This window comes from Arachis ipaensis, chromosome B6, assembly GCF_059453495.1.
Source record: "Arachis ipaensis isolate K30076 ecotype BB chromosome B6, ASM5945349v1, whole genome shotgun sequence".
NCBI lineage: Eukaryota > Viridiplantae > Streptophyta > Magnoliopsida > Fabales > Fabaceae > Arachis > Arachis ipaensis.
The window spans coordinates 175541-195891 of record NC_142441.1 but is presented as its reverse complement, the minus strand read 5'-3'; the positions used below and the strand labels follow the sequence as shown (position 1 = coordinate 195891).

The 20351-nt window shown below is 35.9% G+C and overlaps 2 protein-coding genes across 3 annotated transcripts; one reads left to right on the top strand and one right to left on the bottom strand.

The window, feature by feature from the left end:
• Window positions 1–7969: 7969 nt before the first annotated feature.
• Window positions 7970–11147, top strand: LOC107645339 (uncharacterized). Of its 2 annotated transcripts, XM_016349348.3 has the most exons (9): window positions 7970–8100; window positions 8182–8611; window positions 8689–8759; window positions 8845–10012; window positions 10107–10182; window positions 10255–10318; window positions 10435–10570; window positions 10637–10750; window positions 10831–11147. In XM_016349348.3, exons 1-9 carry the CDS (start codon window positions 7976–7978, stop codon window positions 10894–10896), a joined length of 2250 nt encoding a protein of 749 aa, XP_016204834.3. In that variant the 5' UTR covers window positions 7970–7975; the 3' UTR covers window positions 10897–11147. The 2 variants fall into 2 exon arrangements, with proteins under 2 accessions (XP_016204834.3, XP_088345935.1); XM_088489809.1 differs by having other exon boundaries at window positions 10107–10318.
• Window positions 11062–14953, bottom strand: SKS5 (SKU5 similar 5). The gene is made up of 5 exons (XM_016349350.3): window positions 14641–14953; window positions 14427–14536; window positions 13200–13470; window positions 11698–12512; window positions 11062–11604 (listed from the first exon to the last, which is right to left on the bottom strand). Exons 1-5 carry the CDS (start codon window positions 14782–14784, stop codon window positions 11313–11315), a joined length of 1632 nt encoding a protein of 543 aa, XP_016204836.1. The 5' UTR covers window positions 14785–14953; the 3' UTR covers window positions 11062–11312.
• Window positions 14954–20351: the final 5398 nt, after the last annotated feature.

Sequence of the window (20351 nt, the reverse complement as noted above, 5' to 3'; positions counted from 1 at the left end):
AAAACTAATTGAAAAAAATTGAGTTTAACAGGATTTAAATAAATATAGAAAATTTTACTAATTATTTAATAAAGTGAACAACATACATCACCTAATATTTTTAGATAAATAATTATTTTGAATTAATTAAAATATTAATGATGGTGACTTATTTTAAATTATAAAAATATTATATCAATAAATATATTCTTAAAAATAAGCAATATTCTAGTAAAGAAATTAATGTTAGACTCTCTTTAAATTTTTTTACTAATTTAATAAATATAAAAAATATATAAAGGTAAAATAAAAATAATATTTTAATAAATATATCAAAACCTTTATTTTGTGGGACTTTAAATTTTGTTCTCTTCTTTCTTTCTATATATTTTATTTTAGCGAAAGATAAACAAAAATGGATGGTTTTATAAGAATAATTAATAGAGGGAGGTGATGATGTTCCACTCTGGATTTACCATGGAGGTGGGTATCGCGTCACATCTTAAAGTATATGTACTATGTACCTTCCCTGGCAACACTCCTCCCCATCCAACCCCAATAATAATATACTAAGGAGGAAGAAGAAGAAGAAGAAATGAAGAATAGTTTCGTTGATCATCGTCATCATGTGGGTTTAGCAAAGAGTTGCTTACAGAGTTTATTGGCATTCTGTCCACCTCCTTTCATTTCTATCTTTTCCTTAGCGGAGGGAGGAGGTGGACATGCTGCCAACTGAGTTCTGTTGCCTTCTCTTTGTAAAGCCCTCCTGATATCTATCTATCTTCTTTCCCAACAAGTAAGGTAGCTATCTTCACACGCTTTGTAACTTGCTCTCTCACTGCGTTGATGAATAGTGTGTCTCTACTGTTCTCTGCTTTATGTACATTGCTTTGCAGGATCATATGCATGTTCTTGTTGTTGTTGTTATTATAGTAAAATGTAAAAGTTTCTATGGAATAAGCGTTTAATTGACCACTTTTTCTTTTGTGTTGTAGTTTAATTTCTCTGTCCTTCACTACTCCTCATTCAATCTTACTAATTAATTATTCGCAGCCGCTGGTGTTGGAAAACGGAAACCTATTTCTTGATTTCATTGCTTGATTTCTTGTGTTCCTTTATTCATGGAAAATTCTCATTTGTATTACTCCCATCTCTGCGATACATTGGCTTCTAGGGTTTCATCAGAAGCCCCTGCTAGCTCTATCATTCATCGATCTGTGAATTGTGATTGTGATGGGGGCATAATGGGAATTTGATTATTTTCCACCGCATTATTATTTTTAATAAACAGAAGAAATTCAATTACATCTTTCTTCTAAGACTAGCTTCTTTAATCGCCGGATATTTTATTAAAATTAAAATGATGAATTTGTGGGTCGATATTTTGTTATACATGGTACGGGTGCGGTAGTTCCCTCTTTATGACCAAAGCTAACTTATTGCGGTCCAGATTTTCAAATAAAGGCGAGCTTTTAGTTTATTATTTTGTATTTTTGTAATTGTAGGTGATTTGATATTGTATCTGCCGCGATGATCTATGATGTTGATAATTACTAGATTGGATTGGATTACCAACTGATAAAAGGAGGAGATTTGATTTGAGTAGGGTTCGAGTTCGTGCATTGCATGCCTCATCTGACATGCCTTTTGAATGGTACAAGATAGTTACGCTCTACTGTATTCGTATGTGTGTATGTATTATTGGGGAAACTAGAGAATACGTTAATTTCTACGGTCCAACTCTCTTGAACTAACGTCAAGACCTAGCTAGGCTCATCATTGAAGATTGCACACTCAACTAAGTCCACTTATTGCTGTTTTGTTATTCACCCAACGCAAGCTTCCTCTTCCGTGGCGCGTGCGGTGACTTAGCTAGCTATAAATAATAGTACTTCATAGAATTGAAACTCCTATTTTATTACAATAAGGCGGGCCTTACAAGTTACAATAATGCTAGCTTATCTATATGTACCGCCATTAAGTTGCTTAATTTTATGTTTGGTTTAATTGTTTGGGATGAAATTATGCCGCCATAAGTATCACATACATGCATGTTCAAAGAGTTAGACACTACGTGCTAATTTTTACTGCTATATATATATACAGTTGAATGATGTCGCACAGAGACACATTGATTAGTCATGTAATTAACTTTTTTTTTTTTTGTATAATTCGTGGGTGGCCCGCCGTATGTGTTTGTGTGTTCGTTCTAATCTAAGTACGAAGCTCACACCAAACGGTTTATGTTTGGTTTCGAGTTTGTGAACACTTTTTCGTATTTTCTTCAATTGAAGCCCCTTTTCCTATAAAGATCACAAAAAATCTAACCTGTGGACAAAGTCTTTTCAGCTCAGGATTCAGGAAGTTGGTGAAAAAGTAACTACAATTATATATATTATATTATATAAAAGGATAATTATATGATGTCTACATATTTTGTATTATTGTCTAAATATGAGTGACAAAAAGTGGGATTCGCCTTTTTATAAAATTAAAACATGTATAATTTTTTTTTTTTTTGGTGACTAAAACATGTATAATGTATAATTTGTAGACACTAGAATATATTTATTGTTCTTGAGTAAGTAATCGGGACATAACTTGGCTTCGGGACATAACTTGGCTTCCGAGAGTCGTGCTAGCTTTAGGGGTGTGTATGGTTCGATCTGGTTGAACACTTTAGGAGTTATTTTGATGTGATTTTACTGGGTTTAAGATCGGGTAAGGGTCTTAAAAATAGGTCTGGTCATTATTTCGGGTCGGAATCGGGTTATGACTCAGGTCACCCGAAATCGATCCGGTGGCTCGGTTATAATACACAATTAATATTTTGTGTTATTAGTGATGGATGATGGCTATTTTTATGTGAAATTTAAGTATTGTAAACCTTAATATTTTGTGTTATTAGTTATTATAAGACTATAGGTTAATTTTTTATGTTTAAAATGCATAATATTGTGTTATTTGTATTGATTTAAATATTTGGAGTTATTAGACAATATTAGTATTGATTATGGTTATGCTTTAATTTTAGAGAAGAGTTAGTTCTTGTTATATTTTTCTAAGTGAATTTTACCATGTCAAATAATGATTGGAGTCTTGAAAATTTGGATATTTTCACATACTAGCTTATAAAAAGGTATCAAGGTAATGTAATGTTAACGGCCCGATTTTCACCTGATTTTTACCCGGTATAATTGTGGCCCGAAAGTGTATAGGTTTCATCGGGTCTAGGATCGGATTCGAGTCTAATAAATAGACCCGATATATATTTTCGGGTCGGGTCTGGGTCACATCAAACCCGGTTTCACCCGACCCATGCACACCCCTAGCTAGCTGTAATCTCCAACGCTAAGCTATAGACTTAAGAAATTTGAGCTTTTCGTCCAGAGAAATGTCACGTCGTGGAGAGTGAGAAGAAAAGAGAAAGTGAACCTGCAAAAAGCATTAGGGCTGCACACGAATCGAATCGGATCGGATACGATATCCGCAATTTTTCAGGCCGGATTGAAAAATGCGGATCGGATCGGATCGGATATCGGGTATATCCGCATAATTCAAAAAAAATGTTTTCAAATTCCATTTGGCTGTTTAGAAAAAAAAATTATTTTTCACCTGTTTAAGCATATTTAATTCTAAAATATTATCAATAAAAGTTCTTTTGAATAACAAAAAAAAAATCACACAAGATTTAAGTTTAATTATTCTAAGTCGAAGTACAACATAAAAAATAAAAAACAAGATATCATAAAATTAATAAAACAACACACTAAAATTCATATCACATTAAGGTTTATTTTCTTAAGCTATGCTATTTATATGTGATGTGCGGATATGCGGATTTGTGGATCGGATCTGATGGCTTTGTGGATCGGATAATATCTGCAAAATTCGGATCGAATGCAGATAATTACCACGGATATGCGGATATTATCCGATCCATGTGCAGCCCTAAAAAGCACTCCGATATTTAAGTTAGTATTGTGAAATTTTAATAAGTTTGAGAGGTGAAAGATCATACTTTTATAGGTGAAAGACGTAAATCGACTATATTTCTAGCCGTTGTTGATATTGAAGAATCATTATGATTAGATCGGGAGATTACGATGTATAGTCGGGTGTTTTATTCTAGATTCATACCGCTATACCGAATTATAGCTTATTAAGTCGAGTTGTAACAAGTGATGCCGAGTTATGATGCTTGGATTGTAACAGCCATATCACTTATATAAAAATGTATATATAATTATATATCAAAATTCATACAAAGAATAAGGATGTCAGATAGAGAAAATCGTATATAAAATTATATTTAAAAAATTATTTTTATATCAAAAATGTGTATAGACACAATATTAATATAGTTGTGATTTAGACTTTCTTGCGTAAAGAATATTATCCTTTATATTAGTTAAATAAATTTTATTTTTTATTTATTATATTTTATATTAATAATTTATATTAAAATTTAAAGTGTTTTATTTATTTTTTATTTTTAATAATAGATTAATTTTCAGGATTTTATTTTGTTTAACTCTTATCGCATTAACGAAGGTAGGGAGTTAGCATTTTCAAAACAAAGTCTAAGCATACTTTTTTCATGTAGTTCAGTAGTTGTGATGTTGAGGATTTTGTCTGAAGTATAACTCCTCTTTTAGCTAAATACATGATCTTTCTAGTATAGAGGTTATTTTGGGGTCTAAAAACCTAAGAAGTGGGTATATGTAAAAAGTATTTTGACACCTCAATGTGTGAATTTCTGAAGATGTTTCTAATAATAATAATAAAAAAACCCATAGCTTTTCTTTCTTCTCAGAGTCCCTTTATAAATGAGCTTGAATGATTTTGTTATTGTTCTACATGGTGGGTTACTAGCGAGTATTCGTTTGTATTAATAAAGTGGTGGTTGTACTTGTAACCAATGTATAAGGTTATGCAGGATTTACTCATAATCAGTACAAATAACAAGTTCTAAAGTTATGCGGTATAAATTGCTAATGAAACTCTAAGATACATGGTATTTATTTTTCATGTTGCATGTTAGTACTAGTGTTATTGGTTTTGTCTTGAGGATGGGAGGGTTTGAACTGGAAGATGATTATGGATCGGCAAGAGTTAAAGACTATAACACCTCAAAAAAGACATATGACACATGACAACCAAAAATGCATCGATAATTTCTTCTTTACTCAAGCATTTTGGGCACAAGTTGAAATTCTTACGTGCACGTCTCTCAAGATTTGCAAATGTGGGCAATATGTTTTGCTTAAGCGCCATATGAAATTCTGCATTTTGGAGTTTGGAGGTGATCTGTTATCCAAAGTATGGCTCACACCAACAACTTCGGAATTGGAGCGCTAAGGATAACTCTCCCGAAAATTTCTCCAATCAAACCACCACAACCCCAACAACCGGAATAATAGCAAATAGACTTCGTCAAACTAATAACTGCCTAAAGGTAACTCCATATATACTTGTGACCAACTAAGTCATAGGTATGCAATTCACTCCATTTTCATTCTAAATATTCTTACACTCTTACTTACTTGAGCGTTGGAATTCCTTTGCAGGTGCGCCGCCGCCCTCACAAGAAGACGGCGTTCCTCACCTTCATTCTTAGAAAAGCAAGTTCAAGCGATAGTAGAACAAGCTATACCTCGGAATCTCTATATTCACACAGGTCACGACACATCTTTTTATATATTTTCTGTGCTTTCTTCTTTTCTTTCCCTTGCAGGTCACGACATATGGCGGATGCTCACAGCAATGCCCCAGTATCTGTCTAGGCCTCGGAATCCAGTATAAAGGAAACCTCTCCAGTAAGCACTCATCCATATACCACGGAAACTCATTATCATTAACCCCAATTTTCAAAAACATCGACTTGAACCCTTTATACGAAGACTTGTACAAGCTGAAAATAGCTCGGCCAGGAACATTAGCCAGGTTCAACCAACAACCCTTCTTAACACCTTTACACTGAAATAAAGCAAAAAATACCTCTAATGATAGTACAACCCCAAGACAACTCATCAATACCTCAAACCCCCTCACAAACGCCCAGGAATTTGGATGTAACTGCGAGGGGACACATTTCAATTGCATCAGCACCCCTCACTCAAACTCAGAAAACGAAAACTTGACACCAAACTCAACAAATACACAACTGTACATAAAGAAAAATTCAAAACCCTTGCCCCGGTGATACACACGGTCAGCAATATTGCATGGCAAAAATTTTATTTTTATATCTGAACCATCCCTAACCCAAGATGACACTGGACCTAGCTGAGAGATACTATTCTCATCAACAAAAATCAAAACCCACTTCGTCACAGACTCAGCAACCCAAGGAAAGGGACCTAGCTGAGAGATACTATTCTCATCAACAAAAATCAAAACCCACTTCGTCACAGACTCAGCAACCCAAGGAAAGGGATCACGGGGATTCTAAACAAAAACTTCCTCAACAAGCCTATCTTTATCCTCAACAACAGCCTTTCTCCCTCGACCCTTGGCATTCTTTTTTGAAACAGTTTTCTCCTTTTCCATCACGAAAGAAAAAGAAACAAACTCAGAGAAAATGAAATACAAAGCAAAAGAACACTAACCTCTTCTGTCCATTCTTCAGCAAATAACCCCAACACAAAAAGCTTAGTCAAAATCGAAAAAAACGAAAAGAACAAAATTTTACCCACTAACCCACTAAAAATTCAAACAATGAAGACCCAAGTCAAAACAAAACCGTCCAACTCCGCACGGTGCACTATACTGACGGTTTAGAAACTACTCCAGTTCCCCAAGCGCATTAACTCAACGTGACCCTTTATTTATTTTCTCTCACCAACGAAACAAAACTCACATTTACAAAAATTCACACTTTACAATAAAAATTCAATTTACCGCCAAACCATCAAGGTGCTTCTATTTTCGAATAACCTCTAAAACGAGGTTGAGCTTGGGGGCTCTTACCAGCTCCAATTCCGAACTATATTTCGTCAAAGCTCAACCTGTTTATAGTTCGGTATCCCAAACAGATCAACTTTGGGGGCTATGATCCGTTACCCAAAGTATGGCCCACACCAACAACCTCGGAATTGGAGCACTAAGGATAACTCCCCCGAAAATCTCTCTAATCAAACCACCACAACCCCAACAACTGGAATAATAGTAAATAGACTTCATCAAACCAAAGAACAAGATACAAATAACTACCTAAAGGTAACTCCATATATACTAGTGATCAACTTTGTCACAGGTACGCAATTTACTCTATTTCCATTTTGAATATTCTCACACTCTTACTTACTTGAGCATTGGAGTCTCTTTACATGTGCCCAACGCTGCCGCCCTCACAAGAAGATGATGTTCGTCACTTTCATTCCCAGGAAAGCAAATTCAAGCGATAGTAGAACGAGCTATACCTCGAAATATCTATATTCACACAGGAACATGAGAGATATTCAGATGCCAAATATATGTGACCAAACCTTGTCATATGAATTAGCAAGAGAGTTGATTCCTTCATGCATGTGATATCTTTTATATTTGGAATTTAGGTTATGTGTAAATGAATTTAATTAATGTTAATTAGAATAAAAAAATATAAATGAATTGTGTAATTTTTTTTTTCTTCTAAATTTTGTTGGGTACATATTATATAGAGAAGAGACTAGAAGACATTAGAAGTTGTGGCCCAACTGTACTTATCACCTCTTTGATGGTTGACCTAATGAAGATTAGAAGTTGTGGCCCAAAGCAAGTTTCCAGAAGACACGTGAGACAAAAAAAAAAAAAAAAAGAGAGGGCATGGGGGGCATACTGGCAAAGAAAGTGCAGGTGAATGTAAAGAGGTTGGGTCAGTTGAGGAATGAGGACACATTGGAGTAAAAATGTGTAAGGATGTTGTCATCGTCTCTTTATTTTCCCGCCACGAATGGAAGGAATCAATTATTTATTTAAGGTGCAGCTGCTCCATCAACTCGTTCCTCAAACCATGATATCCATCGATATGGGATCGCTCCCGCTCCCACTCAACCAATATCCATATCCCAATGCTCGCAGGGACAACTCAGTCGTTGACCATTTTCACGGCATTACCATTCCTGACCCTTACAGATGGTACTCCGCACTCCATCTCTATGTAGGTATGTGTGTATGTACGGGATGTTGATCATTTCATTTCTTCTTCTTCTTCTACAGGCTTGAGGATCCTGATGCCCAAGAAGTCAAAGACTTCGTGCACAGCCAGCTTCAGCTAACGGATTCTGTACTGGAGAGCTGCGCTGCACGTCCCAACCTCCGCCACAAACTCACCAACCTCTTCGACCATCCTCACTACACTGTACCTTTCAGGCGATCGCACAACACCTATTTCTACTTCCACAACTCTGGCCTTCAGCCACACAGTGTTCTCTACATGCAGAATGGCTTCCACGCCGGGGCTCAACCGCACCTTCTGCTTGACCCCAATGCACTCAGCCCAGATGGATCCGTCTCCCTCACTGCTGTATCCGTAAGCCAACATGCTGACTTCTTGGCTTATGGCCTTAGTTCTAGCGGCACCGATTGGGTCACTATCAACATAATGCGTATCCAAGACAAGCATCTCCTCCCACATACTTTATCCTGGGTGAGTCTCCATCTCTATCCAAATTCAATAATCTACTACTTTTCATTTAGCCTCCTTCAATATATTCACTTCAACAGGTGAAATTTTCTTCTATTAGTTGGACGCATGACACCAAAGGTTTCTTCTATAGCCGCTATCCAGCTCCCAAGTAAGTCACCCTTCTCCATCTTTCCAGATTTTACCTTCATTCGTGATGAATTTTTTTTGCCAACTCTATCTACATAACATTCTAGGGAGGGACAACTGGTAGATGCTGGCACTGAGACAAACACTAACCTTTATCATGAACTCTATTATCATTTTCTGGGTACTGATCAGTCCCAAGATATTTTGTGCTGGAGAGATCCCCAGAACCCTGAATATCGGTTTAGAGCAAGTGTTAGTGATGATGGCAGGTATATTATCATGTATATTGAACAAGGTTGCGATCCAGTGAATAAACTTTACTACTGTGACATGTCCGAACTTACGAATGGGCTGCAAGGTTTTGGGAATAAACAGGAAGAAGAAGATGCTCATGCTCATGCTACTATGCTCCCATTTGTAAAGCTTGTTGACACGTTTGATGCACAGTTTCACTACATTGCAAATGATGACACTTTATTCACATTCTTAACAAACAAAAATGCTCCCAAATATAAACTAGTCCGAGTGGATTTGAAAGAACCTATTAATTCTTGGTTCGATGTTATCCACGAGTCAGAGAGGGATGTTCTTGAATCAGCATGCGCTGTGAACGGCAACCAAGTAATCGTAAGCTACTTGAGTGATGTCAAGTACGTTGTGCAAGTAAGAGACTTGGAAACAGGTTGCTTGCAGCATCATTTACCAATTGACATTGGCACCGTTAATGGAATCTCTACACGCCGTCAAGACAGTGTCTTTTTCTTTGGCTTCTCCAGCTTTCTGAGTCCTGGTATCGTATATCAGTGCGACCTGGGAACACAAGCTCCTGTTATCAAGGTATTCCGCGAGATTGTAGTTCCTGGTTTTGATCGCTCTCAGTTTCATGCCAATCAGGTGTTTGTTGCTAGTAAAGATGGTACCAAGATTCCAATGTTCATTGTTGCAAGAAAGGACATTAGTTTGGATGGTTCACACCCCTGTTTGCTATACGGGTATGGTGGTTTTAACGTGAGTGTCACACCGTGTTTCAGTGTGAGCCGCATTGTGCTTGCAAGACACTTGGGTTGTGTTTTGTGCATAGCGAACATTCGAGGTGGTGGGGAGTATGGGGAGGAATGGCACAAAGCAGGATCCCTTGCAAAGAAGCAGAATTGTTTCGATGACTTCATCTCTGCAGCCGAATACCTTGTATCCGTAGGGTATACCCAGCCCGCAAAGTTGTGTATTGAAGGCGGAAGCAACGGCGGACTTCTTGTTGCTGCTTGCATAAATCAGGTTTGGTTCCATTCATTATTTCTCTAATTGGCTAATTGCTTAGTGTTGTGCTGAGTTTTCGTTAAATATTTTGGCATTTTGTTGGTACATGCAGAGACCTGATCTTTTTGGTTGTGCACTGGCTCATGTTGGTGTTATGGACATGCTACGATTCCACAAGTTCACCATAGGTTTGTTTCGTGTCTTGCTTTTGTACATATGTATCACAATCTCATTCATTTCGGGTCGTGGTTATTATTCAGGTCATGCTTGGACTTCAGAGTTTGGTTGTTCAGAAAAGGAGGAGGAGTTTCATTGGCTAATCAAGTAAGAGACCCAATTTGTATATATATGTAATATGTTGATTAGAGATTAGACATGTAGCAATTGTTGGCTAGTGTCTAGTGCCTATGCCTAGTATTAACTTAAGTTGTATAATATAGATACTCACCGTTGCACAATGTACGAAGACCCTGGGAAGAGTTTGGTGGTGGGTCAATCCAGTACCCATCAACGATGTTATTGACGGCTGATCATGATGATCGCGTTGTGCCACTCCACTCATTGAAGTTATTGGCGGTTAGTCTGCTTACTAGCTTTGCATATTGGGGTATTATTGCACTGAATCTTGTTTATTATGTGTAGACGATGCAGTATGTTCTGAGTACTAGTATGAAGCAAAGTCCTCAAACAAACCCTGTGATTGCTCGCATCGAATGCAAGGCCGGACATGGAGCTGGGCGTTCCATGCAGAAAATAGTAAGAATATTTCCATTTCTTCTTTCCGTTTTTCCATTGTCTAAGTTTATATAATTGTTGTATTTGTTGTTGGCGTTCAGATTGAGGAAGCTGTTGACAGGTACGGATTTATGGCTAAAGTGTTAGAAGCCCACTGGATTGAATAGGACAGCAGCGAGCGAGCCTACTTAGGCTATTTCATCATCATGTATATCCCAATACTCGGGGTTTCACATCTTGTTGTATCTTAAATATATGTATGCAGTGAAATATGCTGAGAATAGTTCTGCTTTCTAAATAACATGTATGTCAATAATTTTAAGAGATACATCTTGTAATCTGAATCATTTAAAAATAAAGTATTAGATCCTTTTCAATTCTTTGTTGTTATTATGAATGTATGTTCTCTGTTTAGCCATTTGAAACAAGAAATAGATATTTGATTGAATAAAAGTTGTGAATTCCTAGGGGTAAAATGTAGTGAGCATTGGAGAGAAAGAATGGCACTGTGGCAATACATATAATGGATTGATGAAAAAGAATGAGACCTCGAGGTGGGGTCAAGTGATAATATAGGGTGGAATTAGAGGGGTCGGGTGTGTCGGCCAGAGGCCTTTCCACAGAGAAGAGCATTCTTGGGAATAGGGTATTCATCTCTGAGGGAAGTGGATGTTGTGTACACTCTCATATAGAATTGTTGGCCCAGGTATTGCCTTGCCCAGAATTCAGATCTCAAGTTCCACATTCCCACGTTGTCCAACGCCACATATATTGCTGTCCATGACTTTGGATATACCTGCGTCGTGCATCGCGAAACTGCGTCTCGAAGATTGTACTCGTTCCTGCTACCAGCTGTCCATGTTCCTCCATCCATACTAGGTACGTACATATGAACAGAAAATAAGTTAATTAATAAACCACTACTGATTCTTAATTACGCTTAAATTGATAAATGCTAATGTGCTTACCCAACAACGAAGAAAGAGTAGCCATCAAGATGATAGGACTGGATGATGTCCTCGTCGTTCTGGAAGACAATCTCCACAAAAGTTCTGTAGTCAGTCTGCATGACAGACGTGTCAAGGTAGATGGCAGAGCCGCTGGGCCTGTCGGATATGCTCCCCACGCGGAAGACGCCGGGGATCTTGAAGAAGTCGGCCACCTTGAGAGGAGTGTCGGGTGCAACGTAAGACACGCTGTTAATGGCGTATCTCTGCTTCCCATTCACCTGCCCGGCTGAGCTCGACACCACGATTGTTCTCGTCAGGTTTATGAGACCGTAGTGGTACGACCCTTGCGGGTTGGGCCTTGGCCCACTTGCTGTAAGGTTCGTCCTGATGGACCGGGCCTGGTTCAACGACCAGTCAATCTGGATGGTGGGTCCCCCAGGTGGCGGGCCCTGCACTGGCCCTGCTGAGTTGCTGTAGCGAAGAATTCCGGTGGTGGTGAGGACTGTGGTGGTGAAGCGAGTGGAAACCACGATGTAGTAGTCCCGGGGAGGTTGATCGGCGGTGACTAGGACGGAGTAGGATTGACCAACGTGGACATCGAGAGAGGAGTATGTGGTCTGAAGGGTATGGGTTCCTTCCACTTCCACCAGGGTCATCTTGTGGTTTTGTATGCGGAAATTCAGGGAATTCTCCAGCCCCACATTTGATATTCTCAGCCTGTAAGTCTTTCCTTGTTCCACGTTGAATGAGGCCCCGTTGTCCCCGCGACCATTGATCAGGATTCCATCGGGGAGTGCTAGCTTTCTTCCGCTATCAAGTTGCCTTTGCAAATCCTGTAACACCAAATCAGATAAGTACATGCATGCATCATTTACAACCTCTCTAATACTACCTAACTCCACTTAAATATTCAAATATAAACATCTAAAATGTTTAATGATTCTGCGTGCTATTTTTTCTCTTTAATGATTCATACATCTTTTTGGGGCATGTGCATGTGGCTTGGATGGGACTAGGAAAAATAAATTGGGATTGGAGCGTTTGGCCTACCCAGACCCAGCTGTCCCGACCGAATTGAAATTGTAGCACGTAACGTAAGATGTCAAACTCAAATGTTAGATGCCCATCTTAATTACTAGAAAAGCAAGGCTGGAGAATATTAGTAAACTAAATAGTGCTAGCTAGCTGGGAATATACTAATACAAGAAAGGTGGGTACTCCCATGAAGATATTATAATTGTCTTCATGTGATGATTTTTCTTTTTGACCCTTAGATGATGGAGTGTAGGGTTAGATTTTGATATGTTATAAAAGTGTTGTTTTTATTTGAAGTGTGGCCAAATCAATAAATCACACTTTTATACAAAGCATCTTCATAAAAAGATGTTTTTTGCATCTTCATTTGAGTAGTTCCCTACGAGAAATACTTATTATGTAAATGATTGCAAAAGGAAAGAAGCTGAGTTTTGTTTTGGGATTATAAGACCAGTAAATTAAAGTTAAATAAAAGAAGAGATTACCGTGTGGTTGGCCTTGTACCAGTCTCCAATGAGAACAGTGTAATCGCCGGCGGGATCAGGGAAGGGGACCGGGATCCTTGGCCTGCTGAGGATCCTGATGCCTCCGAAGCCGCCCGCAGCTTTGTGGAATGCAAGAGAAGGGAAGTAGTAAAAGCTTCCAATCTGATCCTTCACTTGAAGTATGTAAGTGAAGTTCTTCCCCGGTGGGATGGGACATGTTGTTCCAAACACCCCATCCTCGTATGAGTTCCTTCTCTGTTGGACCCCATTCCTGCATCATTTTAACCAATTTACATGCTGCCATGCCATGACATGCATATATGCTTCTTTTTTTCTATACAAATTTAAGTGACAATTAATAATATAAATATATTTTTTTAAAAGTGTTGTACCTAATATTTTCCGTAATAAAATGAAAAGCTGAGAGATATTCTCCTCTACAAGTAGTCAAAATCCGTGGCTCTACTAGTATACTATGATTGCGCATTGATTTACTCTTACCGTGGGATCGTAATCAGAAAAGTATGTAAAGCATCCAGCAAATGAAAGCTAAGATGATAATCCATCTAGCGGAGAACAGCCTAGATAGCATAAATAAAATGGGCCCCAATGGCACATTCTTTGTATCATATTTTAATTTCTACAAGCAATCCCATTCTATCGTTGTATACAAAGCTCAAATTAAAATTCAATTATGCACATGCAGTCAATGATTTTTTATGCTTGCTGATATGCCCCTTCAAACCTTATAATCCAACTTAAATCTAAACACTTGATAACTAATTAATAATAAACACACGAGATTGCTCATTATCATGACCTCTCTGATGGGGTGATCCGATTCTTTATTTTGGGGGAAATTTTAAATGAGATTGAAACAATATAGTATAGAATTTTAATTTATTTATTTTATTAATGATTTTCTAATAAGAGCGGTGAGGCAGATCAGATCCATAATGATGCTGGAAAAATAGTCCGGATAGAAAATAATAATTATTTGGAGGAGCACATGGAATATGGACATTGAAATTTTTTGTTTACTAGCAGAATACAAGAAGTCATGTGACTTAACAAACATCCAAAAATGCACCAGTGTTGTGTGCTACCAATGGCAACACTCACTGATCTTCACGGGAAGACAAGTATAATCAATTAAAATTATTATTATATTAATCAAATAAGATATATCGTAATAATGAGAGAGAGTGAGAGTGAAGATAGAGTTACCAGGAGAGGAGAAAGGGCTGGTCCAAGCTGTTGAAGACATTGATGATGAGGTTGTCGTTGGTAACTGAATGAATGTCTGGTCCTGGGAATTGGCCGTTTATAAGTATTCCCTGTAGATATCATAGATGAGATAAATAATGAAAGTGAGAGAGACAGAGATAGAGACAGAGACAGACAGATGATCTAATAAGGTAACATAATAGAATAAGCGAACCTGTTGACGAACACCGAGCGGGTAAATGTCGCCGTAGGTAACATTCCAGTCGAAGAACCTGTAGGGATCTTCACCAAGACTCACGCTCACAAAAGCCAACACACACAACACCACGGCGGTAGCAACCCCTCTCTTCACCCCCATTTTAATTTGCTGCTCTCTCTGTCTCTATATCTATTATACTCACTAGTCAGTACGGAGTCACTGCTCTATTCTGTCTGTCTTTCTAATAATAATGCTTGAGAGAGAGAGAGAGAGAAGTATGAAATGGTGAGGGGTGGACACACACATACATGATACATATATGTGCGGTACAGATGAGGAGGAGTAGGAAGGAGTGAATATAGCCGTGACTGAATGGTAAATCAAATAAGAGAGGGAAAACTCTCAACTCAATTCGTCTTTTTCTCTCTTTCAAATCAACATAAAATGCTTACTACTAACTATAAAAACTTGTATTTTTTTTTTTTTACTAAAGATAAGAGATTCGAACGCGCAATCTCTTAATTGAGTATGGGAAGACTAGCCATTTGAGCTATTACTCATTGGCCTATAAAAACTTGTATTACATGTCTAATAAAAACAGAAAAAATAAAAACTAAATATTAATAAAACAACTATTTATATACATTTTAAATTTTCATTTCACAGTCAATTCTAATTTATACAAAAAAAGTATATCATTTATATAAATAATTTACAATATATAAATTTCTAATACAGTTTTGTTAAAATAATTTTAATAAAAATTATTTGATGGTATTAAATTTTTGAGGATATTATTATATCCCTTTCTATTAGTTTTTCTTCTTCAACATTAATAGATAGGACGTAAATGAATGATTAATGCTATATAAACTCTACCTTAGACACTTAAATTTGATATTAAATAAAGCTGCTTATATTTTATTTCAGTTCCTAAACATTTTTGGTGAATTTTTCACTTTATATATTCTTTAAAAAATAAAAAAGAAACGTATACTGTGAAATGATGAGCTGCAAATGAAAATGGTAATTGGAAATGGGAAATAGGTGTCGGTGGTGGGGTCCAAATATGAGCTGCTATTGAGAATTTAGAATTAGAAATAAAAATGTGTGTGATTGCCTGCACATGGGTTCATCTTTGTGTGTTCTCAGCTTCTCATAATTAAGAAGTGGAGAGAGAGGGGTGCTCGATCTTGTTTTGACGCCAAAGGGAATATAATGCATATGCCGCCATATGCATGGTCTCACTCTCACTCTCACATGTGAATGTGACGAATTTAAGTGCCCATGTCCCTCTTCATCCATGAAATCCATGACCATACCTTTTAGACTAGATTAATGCATGTGTCTTACCCTCTTAGAAGGAGTAATTTAACGGTCAAAATTTATTTGTAGTAGTTGTCTTTAAGTAAATTTAATAATTAAAAATTATTAATTTTATTTAAAAATAATGTATTTAAATATCTATTATAGGTAGTATTCAATCATTAAATTTAAAAAAAAAATTATATATGTATTTTATAGTACTTTGCATCTTTGTTGGTCTATTATACATCGACCACTTTTTATTTAAATAAGAGTAAATTTTTATCATGGTTTCTGAAATTTACGCGTTTTGATCCTTAAGATATTAATTTTCTTATAGTGGTTTTTAGATATAATTTTAGACTTCATAGTGGTCTTAATATTCATTTTTGGTGATGAGTCCGTTTTCGATATACCAATGTGATCATCTGTTGTCACGCTGAACGCTTTCCAACAGTTTAGTGACATAGTTTAATTCTAATTTATACCCAATTTAGACCCTTACTCAATATATAAGCCTAATTCCTAATTAACACTTATTGTTGTGCATTTCATCTTCTTTTTCAATGATTAATGTTAATGTTCAGAAACTATGATATTTAATTAAGTAAATGAGATTTTCGTTTTAGTGATTAAACAGGTAGAAAAATTAGTTGATGGAGATGTTAATAGCACCATAAGAATGACCAAAAACAATAGAAAACAATGTTTTTATGCTACTTATTTAAGTGATCCTACTATCACATTCTTTTTCTAAAAACAACTTAACTTATCATTTAAATCTCTATAACTCTATGTACCACTTGTTTTTATGCTCATTTTTCTATGCTTGGAATTAAAAATCAGAAAATCTTCTTATAAATTATTAGAAATTAATATTTTGTCTCATCTAAATGTAAACTAATCAAATAGAGCATCTTCAAAAAATTTCAATCTAATTAAATTCTAGAACCATATTGACAAAAAAAAGCAAACAACATCAACCATACTCACAATACAAACATAATAAAGAACCATTATGCATTGCAAAAAATAAAAAATAAAAAAATTATATTCACTAACAACGACAGTAGCAAAACTTCTTATGATGGAAGAGAAGGTGAACGACAAAATGAGAAATTATTCAAATGTCTTTCGGACGCAAAAATTTTAACTCCACCAATAAAATTCTATGACAATGGCATTGATAAAGAGAGGAGAAGGAGAAAGAAGAAGAAAAACAAAAAAGATAGAAGTGAAGAAGACAAGTGAAGTGAAGGTGTTTAATCAAAATCGTTTTATATGTTTAATTTGAGTTGAATGGTGTGTCGTTTTTGCCAAAAATGAGTGCCAAACTAAAACGGCAACGATTTGGTTCACTCCAGCGTGACAAGTCATCACAAGTCAATACCACGACAGATAGCTCATCATTAAAAATATAAATAGGGACTACTATAGTGTCTAAAATTGTATCTAAAAAACCACTATAAAAATAATAAGATCTAGAAAATCAAAATGAATAATTGCGTAAATTTTCGTGACCATTATAAAAATTTTCGCTACCATTTTCCCAAGCTCCCACTCATGATTGGTGCATTTTTACATGGTTCAACATCAACAACACATTGACATTGGGGAGATTTTCCAGACACTATTGAATGCACTGTGCACATGTCTAGTTTGTCCGAGCCAAGTGGCACATATTATGAGCAATAACTCTATTTGCTAATGCTAAATCTGTCTTCTTGAGAGTTCGTAAATGGCAGTGTACTTTGGAATATAACCATAGGCCCACAGGGCATAGGGCAAGGTTCACGTGCCAATTCAAAATGTTGTTCACGGTCTCTCATCTGCTTCCCCATTCCTTTGAACGCTGGGCAGATCTGTAATATATCATTTAAAAGATTGGGACTACCAACTACTAAGAATGTACACCAACCGGATCGGAGTTCTATAGTTTTCATATATGTCACCAACGCTGAGAAAACAATGTTGTAAGCTCATTACTTCAATAACTTACGCGTTATCTCAACTCTCATCAATATATCTTTTTTTCTTTTTTTTGGTATTAATACAACTATATATAACAGATAACATACACAATATTAGGATTTTTCTTATGTAGACATGAATAAATTTGTGATGATGTAAGTATCATGCATATAGCACCCGACAAAAAGTTAAAATTTATTACGATTTAAAATAAATAAATAAATTCTGATAATTTTGATCAGATTAAATAATTTTTATGTTTTAAATATAATTTGATATTTGATATTTTTAATTTACTCTTTTGATTTTATATAAAATTTTGATTTCAACTGCCTTGGCTATTGTAGTATATCTTAATGGGAGATTTTATGGTGCTTACCCAAAAAATTAACATATGTTTTTATGTATCAATTGTTGAGGATTATTGGAGGCTATTTTTTTTAAATGAAAAAGGAAAAAGAAAGATTAAATTAAAATAATATAATAAAAATTTTGAGAAATTTTTTAAATAAATAAATTAAATATTTTATTTATCAAAATATATTATTATAAAAATATTTATTAATTAATATAATATTATTTATTCTATTTATATTAAAAACAAGATGTATATATGTATGTTTTGTTTACACTATAAATAAAATAAATAAAATAACATAAACAAAATATTAAAAAAATCTATTAATGTCTGAAATAATAATAATAAGTATAAAATTAATTAAAATAATAAATATTTAATATTTTTTATTATAAAATTGTTAAAACATAAATATTTTTTTTTGTATATTTTTAAATATTACACATCTTAGTTTAATATACGTGATACTTATCTGTTTGTTTAGATGTAGATGTATATTTTTTTTTTGCCAAAATATATAAATATCGTTTAACAATTTTTATGAATAACAATTTGCTCTTGTATAAAATAAAAAAAAAAAATCACTCCTCCCACAAATTCGATCGGCCAAACAAAACAAAACCCCCCTTTTCTCCCTCTCCCCCTCCCCCTTTTTCTCTTCCCTACGCTACCTTAGAAAGAAAATCTCCATGTCCATCCTTCGCACTTGAGTGTTGATGAGCGAATATTTTATACGCTTTTTGACATCTTTTTCATATAGTTTTTAGTAGTTTTTGTTTAGTTTTTATTGAGTTTTTATAGGTTTTAGTGTTAAATTCACATTTTTGGACTCTATTATGAGTTTTTGTGATTTTGGGCAATTTCAGGTATTTTTTGGCTGAAATTGAGGAGTTGGAGCAAAAGTCTGATTCAGAGACAGAGAAAACACTGCAAATGCTGTCCAGATTTGAACTACCTACATTTGGAAGAGCTTTTCTGGAGTTACAGAAGTTCAAATGGAGAAATCTCAACGGCTATGGAAAGCTGACTTCTAGAGCTTTCCAGAAATATATAATAGTCCATACTTTGCTTCGGATTAGAAGACCCAAAACTGGCATCCAACGCCAGCTACCTGCCCCCTTCTAGGCGTCCAGCGCCCAAAGAGCAGAGCCCAATGTCCAAAGGCCCAAAGAAGACGTCCCAGTTGGCATTCCATGCCCAAGGAAGCCTAATTACGTGGATCTCATCAAAGCTCATCCCAAACACTTACCAAGTGGGCCCAAGAAGTGGATTTTAGCACTAAATAGACTGTTTTATCCTTACTAGTCATCTGTTTAGTATTTAAAGTGTACTTTACATAATCATTCGACCATATCATACACCATACACATTTTACACTTTGTTTTATTTTTAGTCATAGTTTCTAAACCTCCTAGGTTGAGGGGAGGAGCCCTGCTGAGTCCTATAAATTAATAAAAGTATTACTTTTCTCTTCGATCCGTGTTTGATTGATTCAAAGATGTATATTCGTTCTTCATCAATATGAATGCGTTGAACTGGCATAAGGTTATCATATTCTACATGGGTTCAGAGTGCGTCTTTCATCGGACAATGATGAACCACCAGCTTGAATATACGTCTCTCAGACGGCTAATCCACGATTTCGTTGGGGACTTCTCGAGACATCAGTTCAGCCGATTTACAGGGAGATTAGGGTCTCTGTGGTAGAGGCTAGAATCCTAAGAAGCTTCACCCTCAATCAGAATGGATCCGCACTAAACCTGGGTTTCAGATCTGGAGGAGTATTGGCAGCTGCTCAAACCAGTGTCAATCACATATAGCCTGCCATTGAAGAAATCACTCACAAGCAAGGAGAGCAGTAGTATCAGAGTTAATTCAGAAAGACAAAGCAACTCCAACTCTTAACTCTAATCCTATTACTTAATCCAATTGGTTTTACCCTTTACGAACATTTTTCCTACAACTCTATTCCTATTCTTATAATTAAACATTGTAATTCCATCTTTCAAAAATCAACAACCTTCTGATCTTGCTTGACTAAGACTGGCAAGATAACCATAACTTGCTTCAAACCACAATTCTCGTAAGATCG